The sequence below is a fragment of the Trichoplusia ni genome, chromosome 5 (assembly GCF_003590095.1).
Source record: "Trichoplusia ni isolate ovarian cell line Hi5 chromosome 5, tn1, whole genome shotgun sequence".
NCBI lineage: Eukaryota > Metazoa > Arthropoda > Insecta > Lepidoptera > Noctuidae > Trichoplusia > Trichoplusia ni.
The window spans coordinates 10,397,664-10,414,965 of record NC_039482.1 but is presented as its reverse complement, the minus strand read 5'-3'; the positions used below and the strand labels follow the sequence as shown (position 1 = coordinate 10,414,965).

The window sequence follows — 17,302 nt, the reverse complement described above, 5'->3', positions numbered from 1 at the left end:
AATTGCAATACATTATTTTGAGTTACAAACTGACTTTACTCATATTTTGTATCAATGCATATACCTACACACCCAAAAACAAACACAAAACGATTAGATAATCAAAATCAGCTGAGTTGAACCTACAAAAGGCGTTACCTACTTTCCCTAACAAAAAAAGTAATTCTCAAATTGATCTAAACTCACCAGTGTAGACACAACAGTCTTCAAATTGGCCACTAGATCCTTAGCTAACACGGTGAAGTCTTCCCTTAACTGATGATCAGGAGTGAGGCTGGTGAGGGAGGCGGGTCCCTGCGCCGTGACCATGGACTCTGCGGCCGGCAGCGACTGCGGGCGGGCGGCCGCGCACGCTGTAACGTAACGTGGGGGATGATGACGGGATCACGACAAGGGATTATAGTTCCAATGAAGAAGGTATAAGGACTATTTTTGTGTGAATCGGTGGAGTGATTTATTGTTAAATGGTAGAAACAGCAACGAAAGTTATTGATGATTTCAAATCTGGTTGTGTATGACTTTTATTGCTGTCTGTACTTGTTTCCTGCGGTGAAATTTGGTGCAATTTGCAGCAGAAAAGCTGCGTCAAAATTATAGCTTTGTTGAAGTGTGCTGCTTTGTCGAGCCAGTGTCAGTCGTAAGCTTCATAAGAAATATTCATTTTTTTTTTTGCTTTAAAATTACTTAAAGCGAATATTTGTACTTTAATAAGGACTTCAATTGGATGAAAAATAGCCAAACTTTTCATGGCGCTAAGATAAATGAACTCTTTTAGGGCAAATTAATAAAAAAAGAGAATACTGAATGTCTGGAAGATATAGGCAAAATCATATAGAATCAAGCATGAGGCTAAGCTATGCCAAGTTTATCTAATCTCCAAAGGCTTGCTGTCAGCTGTAGAAAGAAATAAAAATCTAGACTACAGACTAGACCTTATCTTAGCTGTGTTAGGGTCAGTTTTCAGTAACTTGACTTATCTGAAATCAGTTCTTTACTTTCATTGGTAACTATCTAGCCAATAATCCGAAATAATGATTCGATAATAATCCGAAATAATAATGATTTTCTGAACTGTTATGTAGTCATGTTCAATGACTGTATGCACATCTCAAAAATAAAGATTACTATGACAAAATTTTACATTACATTTGATGTGATATGACGAAATAGTAAGGTCCTTAACAACTTTTTTAACACAATGCAAAATTTATAAAACCATGCTTCAAAGAGGTTTTCAAATGGGGTCGGCAAATGGCTTTTTAATTATTGAGTTTCATGTTAGTTATCAATATGGTAATTTACGACTCACTACTACGAAGGCAATAGGCCAGTTTTTAAGACTTTATAGATGCATGTACCAAAATAAATATAATAATATTAATTCATTTAAACTTAATTTTGCCCTTATATCTGCTGAAAGGAAAACATGAGGCTAAGAATCATGATGTCTAACTACGACTAACACCGCATAAAGATAAAAGCATACCTATTTACAGCAAAGTGATATTTAATGTCTTCAAAAACTAGTCAAAAAAAAAAACTAAAAAGTATTATCTTGAAAGGGGGACAATTAATGGACACAAGATATAATTCAATTAAGTCATATGTATGATCGGTAAGAAGTACAATTTAATAGTAAACCTAAGACTCGTAGTAAGGGCTCTGTTGGTATTTGAAAAATGTACTTGGAGTTTTTAAAACTATTCCATACGATACAACTTACATTTATCGAACTATATTTCTAACATAAAATTATAGTTTAACAATTAAGTAATAATGCTCTCCATCTACTTAAGGTTACAATACGATAAACTCACAGTGACGTTCCGTTTCTTCTCTTAGCACTTGCGCTATGTACTGGTAGACGATCCGTATAACAGGCACTAAATATCCACCACTTTCCACAGACATTACTTGAATACTACTCTCACAAAACTATTTGAACATTCAGGATTAAAGTTCGGAATATATAATGTAATTAAAGCCTTATTTTAATGAAGAATTAAGTTCAAATTCGTTTAAGGCTAAGAAGTATATTCAAAAGACAATGTTAAACTGTTTCGGATACAATTTAATACATTTTAAAATCACGGAACACTGCGTATTGTTATGACACATAGGTAACGTATATGGTTAAATTTCTTATTGCAAAATAGACTTAATGTCAACTGCAAAAAGTATTTTATTCTCTGATACCGAGAATGCAGTAAGATGTGTTGAGATCACTGATAATCTTAGATTCTGTTTATCATAGATAAGAGACGCAAGAGATAATTGTCAAGGTTATTACGGTATTGTTTTGACATTGAACTTAATGACAAGATCATAAGGATGGTATTTGCTTGTAGGGTTTAATTAAACTATGTCATTTAAGATTTGTATCGTACATCTGATCGGAGTGTGACGGCATAAGATGTATCACAACCGGAATCACGAACCTAATCTTAGATTCCTCTTCGGGTTTTCTCCCTAGGTATAAATCAATCTAGAAGCATATTTAAAATTTCTGTTTCTGAATAAACTACTACTTTACTGAACATATTTCTAGGACATGGAGATTCTGGACCTGAATTTAGAATCCACGTGATCGAAACTTACATAAAGTAGATAAAAGTAGGGTAGGAAGCGTTACTAATGTACTATTCTTTGGCTCAAATACGTATGCATCTGAAAATACGTCCGGGTCATCGTAAAATCCTCCCTAAAACCTTCTACATTTTTGCGTATCCTGTTATTCACCTATTCTTTTTCGTTGTACATCTAGCAGTTCCTAGAATTCGCATCTATTCATGCACTACACTTAAGCTAGCGTCGTGATATATATACAGTTGTCAATGGCGATGCTGATAGGACCAGAAAGGGGTTGAACAAACGTAAAATAAAAACAGTCTTACGAACTAAGGTAGAGGCCAGAAATGTAGAAAGAAACGCTGGAACGGAAAGAGAAGATATTCATTATAGTCTGGTAGCTTCTAGAAGTTTCGAGAAAAACAAAATGGAAGTTACGATATGTTGTTAATGCGAATGTGGATTTTTGAAGATGGTTTTTTTATGGTGTCGGGTTTGTATGGCAGCTTCTAGTCATTTATTGATGAAAGTTCAGATTGTATTTTTGTTCTATGTTTCTGTCGTGTATCTTGAAATTGCACCCAAATTTATGAAGTCAATTGAATGAATTGCTTCATCAGGCCAAAAATTTTTTTTACATAAATATTTCTGCAACCATTTTATTTGGTTGTCTCTTAAATTTCTTCATTTTTTATACTTTTAATCAGTTAACAACTAATTTTTTTTCTTTTCGTAAACAAACATTCTTCTAATTATCTTTTTATCAATATTTAATTATGCCAGAACATGTAAGTTTCGATATCTGCATGATATTATCCATGATCTGATGCAGTCCATGCTGTTAGCACCTCTACCGGGGCGACACAAGCCTAGCTGATGTCTCGTGCATGTACAGCGCCATTTCGTATCAACAGCCATGCTAACGCGGCGCTTCCCGACTTACCAATCTCGTAAAATCCTTGCAAAGACATAATTTATAAAATAATTATTGTTTTTATAACAAAACAAACGTATATTCGTACATTTCACTTTACAATAATATATAAAACATGATTGTCTGTTATTTATGTACATTTCTAGAAATATTGTGATTCTCTTGGTTGCTTTCCAGTTTCGGTTAGGAACAAACAGGGAGTGGGGCTTTGGGGTTCCTAAAAATAAAATGTTAATTCACATTTATTGTTTAAAGAAATGTAGTGTAAAAACCTTGCGTAAATAAACCCACCCATTGAGAGAATGAGGTATACTGATTTAAAACACATCTTATAGTGAACTTTGTTAAACTGGTAAAGCATGGTTCAACTTTACGCGAAAGCTTCATAGTTTTTACAGTACGTATCTTTATGCATGAGTAAGCGTCTAGACACACACGGGCTAACACCTATATGTACTATGTGTGGTGTGGTGGGGGTGGGGGACACTCACCGATGGGCAGCGAGGCGGCCGAGTTGGGCGCGGACGAGGCGCCGCCCCCGGGCGACGGCGGCGCCGTCAGCGCGGACAGGGCCTGACGCATGAACAACATGTCTATAAGTAACAGATACTGCTTTCTAGAGAGTTTTAGTAGTCGCAGTAATGTGAGAGATGCCGCTCTAGGCAGTGTAGTGCACATGCCCAAAGAGACCCAGACTCGGGACAAGCATTCGTGGATCACACAAATGTGTGTCCTACGCGGGGATCGAACCCGTGACTCGCCACGCTTAGTGGGTCTAGCGCGGTGACTCTAACCACTCGGCTATCCGTGCATTCAAGTTGAGTTAGGAGTGGTTTTCTTATCGATTTTTTTTAAAAGTTTAGTAACAGCTGATCATGAAGGTATTTTATAGTGCCTCTCTCAATACAAAGAGTATATAACATTATAAAGTAATAGCTAAGTAGTATCATGTATTTCGTACCATATGCGAGGTGGACGGGTCTATATGCGGCGGCTGCAGCTCTACAGAGGCACACTTGCTGTTTGACTTCTTCTTCCTCAGACCGAACTTGCGACGGTCCTTCTTCACATTCGGGGACGCACCTTCTAGCGACACCTGGAGAATATTAATAAATTTAATTAGTTAGACGAAAATAGCTAATATTTTCATCTAAATGTAATTCGTGTTTCGACTTTTCTTCTCAGGGTAAATATAATGAAGTCTATCCTGTTTGCAGAATAAATGATTTCATTTCATTCAGGCAATTTTTTTATTAGCACACCAATGTGCTAAAGTTTAAAATATGTACGAGTAGGTGTAAATAAGTGAAAAAAAGTAAAATTAACACAATTACTAACAGTACACAAATTCCTCAATTTCAAAGACTCCAATATAATTATAGGACATCGACTTCAACTTTGGATAACATTAAACGAACCTGCAAAATTAAAGAAATAATATTTATCACAGATCACAGTTAGAATTAAAAATATACTAGTTTTGGGGCAGTGCCTTGGAATCATCGTGATCTTAAGATCGTATCCATTTTTCCCATGTTTTTCTACACTCACTTTTCTTGTTTGTTTGTTTCTTAGTAGTTTTGATTAGATTTTGCAACTCAATTTTGAGGCACTTCCTGATAAGCTAGCAGGCTGAAATTTTCAGGGTAGCTTCAAACCCGATGACAACCTAATTTACAAATATAAAAATGGTCTGGACCGATAAAACAGATAGTTTAGTAAGTTTTTAGTTTTTCTAATCTATTTTTTTTTTGCCTTTTTAATACAATATCTATATCATAACTACTAATATCATCCAAGCTTGGCGTGTTGTCCCAGGAAAACGCGACGAAACATAGCAGTCATTAGGTACAAGCCAAGTTAAGTATTGAAATGAAACGACTTTTACGGATTTTATCGCGGTTTAATTTTTGGTTTTAGTTCCCGACGTTTCGACACCTTTGCAGGTATCATGGTCACGGGCAGACTGAGATGGTGTTCGTCTTGACAGAAGATGTTGCTCGTTCTACCTTCATATTTTTAATTAATTATTTATGGTCCGACCTACGCAGTATGAGCTCACTGTGTCGTGATGTCTTGCAGCGCTGCTCTTGGGTTTAGCCTTGAGTTTTTGTATTATTGGGTCCCAAGTAGGTGATATCTTCCAGCCATCTTCTCTATTGAAATTAGGGTGTTTTTTAATCTCAATAGCCTCGCGAAACATCCTTGGTAGGAATTTGGATTCTTTAGCGAGGATCTGTGGTTGATCAAATCTAATATAATGGCTGGAGCCTTCAGCATGTTCGGCGACTGCAGACTTCGTTGAGCGGCGGTGTTTGACGTCAGCTATGTGTTCTTTTACGCGGGTCCCTATGCTTCGTTTAGTTTGACCGATATAAGAGAGGCCGCAGTCACAATCTAGTTTGTATACTCCTGCAAAGGTGTCGAAACGTCGGGAACTAAAACCAAAAATTAAACCGCGATAAAATCCGTAAAAGTCGTTTCATTTCAATGTCTAACATTCGCGTAAACCTAAGAAACCAAGTTAAGTACTCACATCAGTATCATGGTGCAACTGTTGCTGCAGCTCGAGCGCGTCGAGCAGCCGCTGCAGCTGTTGCACGGACAGCTGCGCCTGGCCCAGCTCGCGGGACGCGTTCTCTAGCGGACCGCCAGACTCTGAGGGAACACATACACGTTACATGTTGTACTCTGATCATGGAGCCAAGTTAAATAGTGTTGATTCAGTAGTGTAATACGGTGGCAAGACTCTCAAGTCTCTAGGGTTCATGAGTAGTGTGGAACCCAGTTAAAAACTTCCACGCCACGCAACCAACCACGTCAGAGATCTAATTTTCCATGGTTTACATTGGATTCGTTCTTACCAAACAGGTTAATTGCGACAATTGGAATAAGAGCGGTGTGGCTTTTGCCCAGCATTGGGACATTCTGGGCTAGTAGTAATTAAACTTAATATTGTTGGTTGAGAAGGAAGTCCAGATTCGATACTTGCATAGGGAGCCTAAAAATATATTGGCTATATACAGGGCTGGGCAAGTGCCTCTTCTTACGTAAGGAGCATTGACCACGCCTTTGCTCAATTGGGATTTAAAGAGCACTTAATCATCAGATTCTAATCAAGGGTTCCTTCAGAAAATTACCTACAAAAAGTATTGTTAACGTACTTTGGTTTTAGCCTAGGTTTGCAGCTTAACATATTTTTATACATTCTTTTGGTAGTCTCTAGGTAGCGTTCCTTTACGGCGAAACGTCAACTTTTTCGTCAGAATTAAAGCAGTCTCCTGCAAAAATATCTCCATCATTTGTACATGGTCATCTTTTATCGAAATTCTATTGCCTTAAAATTGTAACCACTACATTCTTAACACAAATTTATTGAATCAATGCGTGCACTATCAACAAAACATTCTAGTCAATAATCGTGCAAAGTATTCTTCAATAAATGCAGACTATGTACGCATGCTTCATTCACTAAGATAGGTCGGTGGGGAACAAAATGTGTGCCATGCTTGGGCATGTATGACACGGATGAGAAATTACATCAAATAATCAATCCAGCGATTCTGCAGCTTCGATAAGGCAGAAACAAAACTGGAGTATTTTTAGTTGGTCCCACAAACCCACGGTCTTACGAAGAGGGTTGAATTCTTACACTGTATTCAAATATGAGGTTGCAATTATTTGTTAGCACAAGAGTGAAAACTGATTGACGAATAACTACCACATTTACTAACACTTATTTATCAAAAGTATTGTCGTTTTCCTGAAAAAAAAGGTGTGTTTACCTCCTAAAACTATACGGATAATTTAAAACTGCTTATTTCATTCAGGTTTTTAACCATTGCTTGAACTTATTTAGTTTATACCAATAAAATAGGCAGCTTTTTGTCATGATAGGGATGTGACATACCTATGATCCAGCCGGCGAGCCGTCCGCCGGGCGTGCCGGACACGAAGCCGGCCTGCGGGCCCCTGATCGGCACGGCGGTGGGGCTAATCAGCCCTACACACCAGACACGTCAATACGAGGACGGGAATAAAGCGATTTGGAATATATATCGACATTTTATTTATATAAAGAATAAGGCTTAGGTGTTGCTCGCTGATTAATGGGCATGGATAGACCAAGAAATTAAGCATGATATAAGAAAAATAGTGAGGTATAAATGAGGCGAGATAAAAAATAAAAAAGAATTGCCCAATTTGGCGATACGTTTTACCACTTTAAAAGCAAAAATAGCAATTTGCTCTTTTCGAAGTGTAAATATATTTTAAAATAGTCCAATATATTCCAAAACTCTCGTAACACAAACTTGCATGAACAGAGTTGCATGAGACAAACTGTTTTGAATAATTAATAGCACGGCATCGCGCAATTATTTGCATCTAAGTTTAGGAGTGAAAATCAATAAAACTATTTCTGTCCCTCGATATTATGACTGTGATAAATGATGAATACTTCGTCATTGAACACTTTTTTTCTCAATGAAGGACCAAATTAAATGTGGACTAACTTTTCTCTTTTTTCCTGTGCCTGATAAATATTCAAAACAATCCATGGGAAGGAAAATCAATCAAAAGTCATGCATACAAGATACTACACTAGAAAATACAAATATTTATTAAATTACTAGAGCTAGTTGTTATTAACAGTTAGGGCTACATCTAAACGTAAAATAACCTCTTCTATTTAACTAACTAAATAACACTAACTGAGGAACAGTTTTCAAACTAGAACTACTCAATATTTTGGTAATAAGCAACATTCGAGGTTTTAAAAGAAAGGACGTTGTATTGTCATCGCTAAAACTTGGAATGCTAACTTATTTAAAGTATTGCTCTCTCCCTTCAATTACGTGATTTCTGCCATAGGCTACGGGGCTATGTCACTTGACTACAGGTTTACCAGTTTGCTATGACTACGAGAAACTAATATTCTGTAAGAAAAAACACTATTTGTTGACACTACAAAAACATGGCGGTCTAACCGGAACAGTACGAGGGGTCACTTGAGCATCTGTACAGCGTCTTCATCTCATCGCTCGGTATTACTTCTACGTTAGAATCAGTCATAGAACTCGACCGAGTCGAGGAAAACTTTTTACTTTGATACAAGTTGTACACTTTGAAATCTTTATCGATCCCCTTGTCTCGCGCAAACCGAGGCCCTTTCCTATCAGTCTGCGATTGAGTTGAAACTTTAAAGGAAGGCGATAAGAGCGCAATTTCTTTGATCAGATCTTGTCTGAGTTTATATTGCTTCTTTTTCTTAGATTCTGATTTGGATTTGTCTCTGAGGGGAGTGGGGGTGACGCTGCTCTGTCGCGGTTGGAGGCGGAAGCTCTCAGTGTTGGAGTCGAGAACGCATTTGATCATGGTGGACATGGAGCAGTCCCGGGTGCAGAACCGCTGGTACCAGTTGGGGTTGGAGGTCGCCTGCTCCGTGGTCTCCAGCTCAGCCGCCTGCACACTGTTCGCCGACTCTGTTTGCATTAAAGTTGACACCAACGACGTATTATCGGCAGCCTGTTGATCGTTGTGCACTTTTGGTACTTTTTCTTCAGATTTCCACACAGTTTGAACTTCGTTGTCTATGATCAGCCTAAAGTCTATAGCACTTATTTTGGCATCGACCAATTCTTGGACCACTTTGCTTGTGTTGATAGCCTTGTCTTTGATACGAAGGTCCCTGTGTTTGTCGTATGCATTATAAGGTACGAGGTCCCATTGTGTCATAGCATCTTTATTGTTAATACTTCTACAAGCGTCCTCGTTATAGATCTTCCCTAAGAGACTTAGCCCTCGTATATTACTACAGCACTTTATAACTTTATCGTGTTTCTTTCTTAACTTTAAAAATAAATTATTAATGTCTTTGTGTAAACTAGGTATGTTTTTAGACAGCAGTGACAAATTTTCTAATAGTAAGAGTATAAATTTTTCATCGATAACTCTAGGGGTTGGTTTTTCGAATATCGACAGTTCTGGTTGTCTAGTGGGCGAGCGGGTCGGGGATATCTGATGAGGGCTCAGCAGTACACCGTTACACTCCTTCAGGCGGACTTTTTTCAAAGACTGTAGCTTCTTCGCGAAAGATTCCTTTTTAAAAGACATCACGTAGCATGAATGTGAACCATCGTTATCGCAGGACTGCCTTGAATTTGAGTCTCTGCGCAACGAGGTGCTACTTTTAAACGATAGGCCTAAAGAGTGTTCACTCTCGTGGGTGACGCGGTAAGCTTTAGACGTAGCGTCGCTGCTACTTAAATACGGCTTCAGATCAAACTCTTTAGGGAAGTCAATGAAGGGATGCGGCGGGGACGCAGTTTTCTTACGGAATAAGTCATTAGAGTTGGTGCTAACAGGCTGCATGAAGTTGAGCCAGTTCTCTCTCCTACTGTCTTTCCTGTTCTCAGCCGCGATTTGTTTCGAATCTGCGAATTTGAGGCTCAACTGTGTGCGTTTAGACTCGCCAATATTGAGTGGCTTTTCTTTAAGCTTAATAGTTATAGACATGATCCCTTTGATCGACGGATCACTGAACATTGAGATATGTTCTAAATCGTACCGAGAGAGGTCTATAACAACGGAGTTCTCGTCATAATTCTCGTAAATAAGATTCTTCCCAGGGTATCCCTTCACAGTTCTCCCCAATTCATCCTTTTGCTCTTCGTGTTTAAAATGACTTGACTTAGTGTCATCGCTCGACTTCTCGTTTTTCCAGTTACTAGACTTATCATCGACTTTCCTAACTCTAGAGAATATAGTCGTTATTTTATCTAAAATGTCTTTCAAATACAACTGTCCAGGATCTACGTTTCGCATGTCGTTCAGTTTCGCTTCCTTGCTCTCTGTTCGTAAGGTAGTGACACTTCTAGAAACTCGTTTTATGACAGCTTCAGTCTGTACTTCGCAGGACAAGTCCGCTTTGGAGTGAGCAGAATGTTCACTTGACTTGGAGCTCGTTTCCGTGAGACTTTTGCAACTATCGTTAAGTAACACATCTAGGTAGGCGCTGAGAAACTCCTTGGCAACATCTGGCGGTATGGAGGTGTCACTTATGAGATGGTTTATAGTATCTTGTATTTTCTCAGTTGAAGAGTTAGACGTGTCGTTCTTTGGCTGTTCGCTTTGCCTGTTTATGCCTGATCGTGGCGACCTCGGAGACAGTTTCCCCAAATTATCTATTAACGTTTTAGTAATTTTTATATCTTTATCCTTACTATGAGTGCTCCTAGTTGTTTCACATATGTACACTGTGTTTTTCAGTAACTTTTCAAGTTCTTGAATTTTTCTCTCCTTTTCGAAACTCTCCGTGTCTCGTCTCGGACTGTGGGTTTTGGGCACACAGCGTTTTTCTGATTTATGTGCAGTCGTTGTCGGCCTAGGCGGAGAGGTGGGTTTTTTCTTGTACTGTACAAGTAATTCGCTTAGCCCATGGAACTGAGTTTCCTTAGAAACGTTGCTAATATACAGACTTGAGAGATTTTCGTCTTTAGTGAAGAATTTATTAGATTGTCTGTCTACAGAGCGGCTTTGTGTCATAGCAGCTTTAATAGGTTCATTAGAAGTATTCTTCAACCAGTATTCCAGAAGGCACCTGAACAATGCTTTGGCTGGATGCGCGTCCATAAACTTGGCGTCATACAAATCTTCTATGACCTGTTTGATGTATAATTTGATTTCATCGTTTGGAAGGTTTTTAGGATTCTGGAATATGGATACCATTAGCCGTTCTGTTATGATATCGTAGTCTGCGATGGTCATCGCGTCTTGCAGCGACTTGTTCTCTATGATGGTCACCTGCACCTCGTTACTTTCCTTCTGTATGGAGTCGCAGGCCATGGCCTTGTTCGCTGCCTTCTCCGGGTCGGAATGCTTCGCCACTCGGTACTTATAGTTCCCTAACAACATACACTTACTTAAAGGCTTTTTCAAAGTAGGCTCCGTCATTAAGTTCCTATACCTGACTAAGTTCGTTGACTTCCTGCTCCGTTTCATCGGTGAATTAGGGCTCGAGCAACGAGATTTGTTACGAGTGAAGAAAAAATATGCCGTCGTCGGTGGAACCTTATTGTCAAGGAATAAGTGTTTATTTGTTTCCGGCAAACGTTCGTGCAATGTTTCTGGAATGTTTTTGAGATCGTTTCCTTCTGGGGGTTCAGCGCTTCGTATAGACACGTCTAGATCAGTGCTGTGCATTTGTTTCTCAGCCTCTGTGCTGCCTATAGATATGTTTGGAGATTTCCGCCTTTTGAGGTCTTCTTTCGTGAACCTGGCGACGCAGTTCATAGAGCATAAGCTTCTATGGTTATTAAATAGTTTATCGCTTAAGTGAACGTCCAGCATTTGTGGGTTGTCGTCGTCGACCGAGTTTTCGAACACTTTTTCTTCGTCTATAGGGGGGTAGAAGGTTTCGTGACAAAAGCAAAAGCTATCGTCGCAATCTTCATGTCCGCACTTCATTTTAGTGGGGAAGAGAAAGTCTTCGCTCGAGGTTATCGTAGATGTTTCTAAGGTGTCGTGGGATGTACCTTGGGGATGAAAGGATTTTAGGATAGGTAGGCATAGTTAGATTTATTTTCGTATTGATCGTTTCCCTACAAATTATAATAAAATTTTCCCATTACACTGAAAACACAACTGTAGTACCCTAAAATTAATCTCATACGAGTCTAAACCTACCCCACAATAATTTATCTTCTATATTTAAACCGTACCGCATGCTTAAAGCGAATAATGGAAGTATACCAATTAAAATAAGCACTTGATGTTGTGTTGTACTCACGAGAGGACGTGTCTGTGGGCGGCAGGTCGTCCAGCGGCGCGTGGATCTTCGGGACCGACTCCCGCGCACCAAACGTTAGCAAGTGCTGTCGGTATAACCTATAAGACAAGTTTACTTTTATAGATATAGACCTCAGAGGTAGCACACAACACACGACCGTTACGAAGAGAATTATGGACGTTTTTAATAGCGCTCAAGTCAATGATCAATGATTTTATTCTTTTTTACAAAAACTATCTAGTTTATCATTGATAATTCTCGAGCATGTCATGAAAGCATTTGATCTACTAATGGCAAAACTAAAAATTAATATTTTTATTGTTTGAAGAAAGGCTAAACTAGCTCATTAACATGTTTCTCTCTGACTAAAGATAGGAAATGAAGACTCCAGCGACACGTAAAAGTGATGACATATCGTACTTGGAGAATAAATTATTTACTTTTAATTTACTTATTATACAAATAATATAAAGTGACCTATGAGCTTTGAGCACGTTGAGCCAGGTCCGGAACACGTCGGGGGTCTTGGCGCGCAGGTGGTAGATGAACTCGTCGGCGTCGATGTCGATGCGGCGGCGGCGCGCCTTGGCCGAGATGACGGACAGCCCCACGTCCACGCTGCCGTGCAGCCGCCCGCGCGCCACGTCCGTGGGCGAGCGCGCGTACACCAGGATGCCGCCGTCCACCACGAAGAAACGCTGGGGCCAGGTGATCATTGTAATAAGTAGTATTAGGGGCCTAACGTGTGGTCCTAAATGTACAGTCATCTGTCGTAGATGTTAGAGGCCACTGATGTTGATGATGAAATATTCAGTATACAGCGTGGCCCTACAATGGTCTCATTAATGATGTCATGCAGACATGCTACATAAGAAAATCTCTGTCCGATCCTTGAGGGACATAAAAATGAATTGCTAGAAAAGTTAAAAAAGTATGGAAGAAATCTAGGTCTTTATAAAAATCTAAATATATATTTTTTTGCACAGCATTATCGATGAAATTACCCTGAATTTTAGGGAATTGCCCTCAATTTTACCTTGTTTTTATGGTTAATTCGTTTTTGTAATCGTAATCATTTTACACTATAACCCCTTAATTGATTGGACAGATTTTTAAATACATAGTGTATATACCAGTAACATGCAGTCCTTGAGCTATGAAAACACAATAAAAAAATATAATAATATAAATATATGCCTGTACAATGTCATTGCTGGGTAAAGTACTCCTTTCATTCTCATTTTCCATAAAGTTTACCTTGTGCCACCCCTTGAGAGGCCATTTCCTCTTCTTGTGTAGGTAACCGTTGAAGACGTCGGGTCTCTTGTCGAACCTCTGGCCGTCCTTCAGACCCTCGAGCACCTCCCACTCACTGCCCCGACGACGACTGTCAACAGGTTATTAACGAGATTGTGAAAATATTACCATTTGCAGTTCGGTAGGGTTTGAAACTAGTCAGACGACTTTTATAACCCGGAGGTATTTACAGCCAGGAACTTAAGTTTTAAAAATAAGTTAAAAGAAACTTATGTTAGATGTTAAACTCATCTAATTAAATGTCGTTCAGCAATTCATAAGGCAACTTTTTTTATTTGATTTTAATTAACTGTCGTACTGGTCTTGTATATTGAACCAACTCCCAAAATAAATAAACGCTTTAATTTATTTAATCAGTTCATGTTAATTTGAGAACAATGCATTGACGTAGAGCGGTCGTTTCTAAAAGTATTTAAAAAGAAAAGTGTTTTTTAGAACAATTGACGTTGATGACGGTAACGAGGGTATTTTGACCTCATTATTTTTGGTTTGGAGTTCTATTTAGGTATTTCAGAGATTGACTGTACGCTTAGCTGAGTGGATGAGGTCACCATGGTAAAACCCGAATGCGACGTGTCGCGGGTTCGATCCCCGTGTAGGACAAGCATTTGAGTGATCCACGAATGCTTGTTCTGAGTTTTTCAGTTCGGTGCGGTACAGAGTTTTTGAAACTTCCCGCGACACAAGTTGAGACAATCCGACTTTTCGGATATGAGTATACTATGTATGTGTGTGTCTGATGTATGTGTTACCTCCTGGTCTTGCCGGCGCGGGCGGGCTGCGGCGGCGGGCGCGGGGCGCGGTCCCCGCTGTCGGCGGAGAGCGAGGCGGTCTCCCCGGAGCAGTCCGAGTCGGAGGGCGCGCGCCGCAGAGCAGCCGCGCGACCCGCAGCGCCACGACGACGCTCACCTGACACAATACCAACACATTATAGATGATGGTTCGTGGCTAAGCTATAACTGTACAATTTGATCGACCCTGCTGTTGCCCTGGGAATTGGGTTGACGAGGTCAGATAGGCAGTCGCTCCTTGTAAAAAACTGGTACCTGACCAGAAGCAGACCCACACATAGTTGGCAAAAAACTAGGACAGTGATAGTTGTTAGAGATGCTTTCCAGTTCCTTACAAAACTAACGAATCAAGAGTCAACAACTATCGTCAATCGATATAATTCTGCTACTCATAAAACTAAATTGTCAATAAAAATTTTAACATCAATATTAAAGTCTTGTCTTGGACACCTGATACACAATGAAGACCAAATGTATCAAGATGACGCTACTAGTCTCCATAACTATGGAAAATATTTGAAGAAAACATAAAGACCAAGATATACTACCGACAGTCGGTAACGGTCCCACTCTACCGGTTCCCAACTTCGGACAGAGGTGACTCCTCATAGAGCGAAGTAACGAGCACTGATCACAACTACCAACTAATAATTTCATCACAAGACACAACGTCTGCCCTATACCGTTAACTAAACAAATGAAAACCGAATTAAAAATGAAGCAATTAAAATTATATTAATACTTAAATACTTCATTAACGCGATTGTAGAGTCATCGAAATCGTTAGAAAAATCATTCTCTAACAACTTTATGACAATAGTTGATAAGGTTGAATATTGCATGTCGCTTGTACTTTTAATCTGTGACAGATGGTAGGTATAAGTTAATTACAATGGCAATCTGACAGAGCAAACGATGTCGTTTGTGTGATCAGGCTGTTTATATACCGAGAACATTAGCACCAGCCGGTCGTTAAATGTGATCAATGATTTTATGACTACCTATTCATTTTATCACTGTAGGCACTCAGACAAATTATATTATTCACAGAAATATGAATAACCTAATGTTTATTGAAAACGACTAGTTGGTAGCTTCTTAATCTTTCCGAAAATCAAACACTGGATAAAACGTTCAACAAGTCATTTCTCAGAAACAACTCTTTCAGACCCTAAATTAATAAGATCATCATATGGGAAAAGACATTACCTAAATAGAATCTCATTAGTACTTTAAAATTCAACAGACAATTGACTGGTAAATCCATGATGGTTCAATGGAGAAAAAAATATAAAAATCAAACAAATAAAAGCATTACCGTACCGCATACCGCATTAGAAAAACCGAGACAAAGATAAACCGAGCTACAATTGGACACGTATCTATATTTATAAGACACCATTCATTCGTTCTCGATAAAGAGTAACAATCCGTGCCAAATACAATCCAAACCGAAGAAATCAGAATCAGAATAACAAAAAGCATTGAAATCGAATACATGCGTTCGTTTCCAATAACTTCAGAAAATGTACCGCAAAACTTGCCAACTGCAAACACCAGTGGAAATGCAACAAAAAGTTTATAAGACCACGGATCAGCTGTGAGTGGCGCACTGCGACATTTGTTTAAGTAGTGCAACATAATGCGATTGCGATCATGGACCATTATTGCCCATTATGACGTCACGCTAACCTAAATAAATTTGGTATAGGTAACTTGGGGGGGGGGGGGCATTTTTATGGCCATTAATTAAGTGTGATATTGTACACACTATTCGATCTCTATCTCATTAATGCGACGACAATTCGATGGGACAGCTGAAAAACACGCGCAGGAGTAGAGCCGTGAGGCTTACCGTGGCATCGGAAGCAACTCTGTGGTCTGCTCGCTTCACAAACTTCAGCACCAGCTGAAAGACATGACTTGACTGATGTTCCGAGAAAAAAACAATATTTATAACAGTTAGATAGAGCACAAAATTCGAAATACTTCTTTTGATGATCTAAAACTAGATGGTATCATTCACATAGAGCTGCGATAAACCTTTTAGGTAAACCCCCAAAGGGTGGCAATGTAAATGAAGAAAATAGCTTATCAATATCAATCAACAGTAACCTCATAAATGAAAAATCATAAAAGATATAAAAATGGCCCAGTGTTAGAATTATTATCGTTTCTCTAATAAGACAAAGCCAATGATTTTCAAAAAACAATTAGAATCTAATCAAGTTTTACAACATCCTTTGCACGCAATCACTTGTTTCTTCGACGTTTCGACCTTGAAGCAGTACCATGAGTATTGCAGTTGAAGACACTTGAAACTATTAATATCTACGAAATTCTGTTTCCGATTACGAAACGGAGGCAGCCACCGTGATGATTGCAATATTACCATGACCGACATGTGACCGGGGGGACGACTGATCTTGATATTCGTACTGATAGGGACCTTTTCATTCTATGGAGAGTGCATTGTTTCTGGCAGCAGAATCATAGAGACTTTAGCTAGACAAGTTAGAGGGGGTGAGAATCCGGACCATCAGAGATTCACAAGCGAATGCATTTACACTCTACCTCAAAAAACGTTTAGCCGGTACATCGACGTTTAACTAACTTCAAGGTGCCTTGTACTGATATGATTTTTTTTAATCACTGTTGTTACTAGTAGGGGAAATTGTTCAATAATCATGATCCGAATTTTGATAAACAAATATTTATTTATTTATTTATTTAATAATCACACTAATCTACCATTACAGGTTACTTAACCTAATGCGGTAGCTAGGACTAAACAAAGGTCTAAGTATTTATGTGAACTAGGGTTTCAAAGATTCAATTATTATGCACATAGTTGCAGGTGTAGATTCCAGCGACTGTTTTAATATGTAATCTTCTGATAATTCT

General features: G+C 38.9%; 1 protein-coding gene across 1 annotated transcript in view; it reads right to left on the bottom strand.

Moving 5' to 3' along the window:
• Positions 1 to 17,302, bottom strand: part of LOC113493943 — a 35,573-nt gene that overhangs the window by 12,304 nt on the left and 5,967 nt on the right. The window contains exons 3-12 of the mRNA XM_026871987.1: positions 14,360 to 14,516; positions 13,548 to 13,677; positions 12,768 to 12,988; positions 12,291 to 12,388; positions 8,491 to 12,036; positions 7,413 to 7,505; positions 6,039 to 6,160; positions 4,464 to 4,598; positions 3,994 to 4,075; positions 187 to 353 (exon numbers count right to left, since the gene is read on the bottom strand). Coding sequence (XP_026727788.1) covers positions 187 to 353; positions 3,994 to 4,075; positions 4,464 to 4,598; positions 6,039 to 6,160; positions 7,413 to 7,505; positions 8,491 to 12,036; positions 12,291 to 12,388; positions 12,768 to 12,988; positions 13,548 to 13,677; positions 14,360 to 14,516 — 4,751 coding nt within the window. The remainder of the gene's footprint in view (positions 1 to 186; positions 354 to 3,993; positions 4,076 to 4,463; positions 4,599 to 6,038; positions 6,161 to 7,412; positions 7,506 to 8,490; positions 12,037 to 12,290; positions 12,389 to 12,767; positions 12,989 to 13,547; positions 13,678 to 14,359; positions 14,517 to 17,302) is intronic.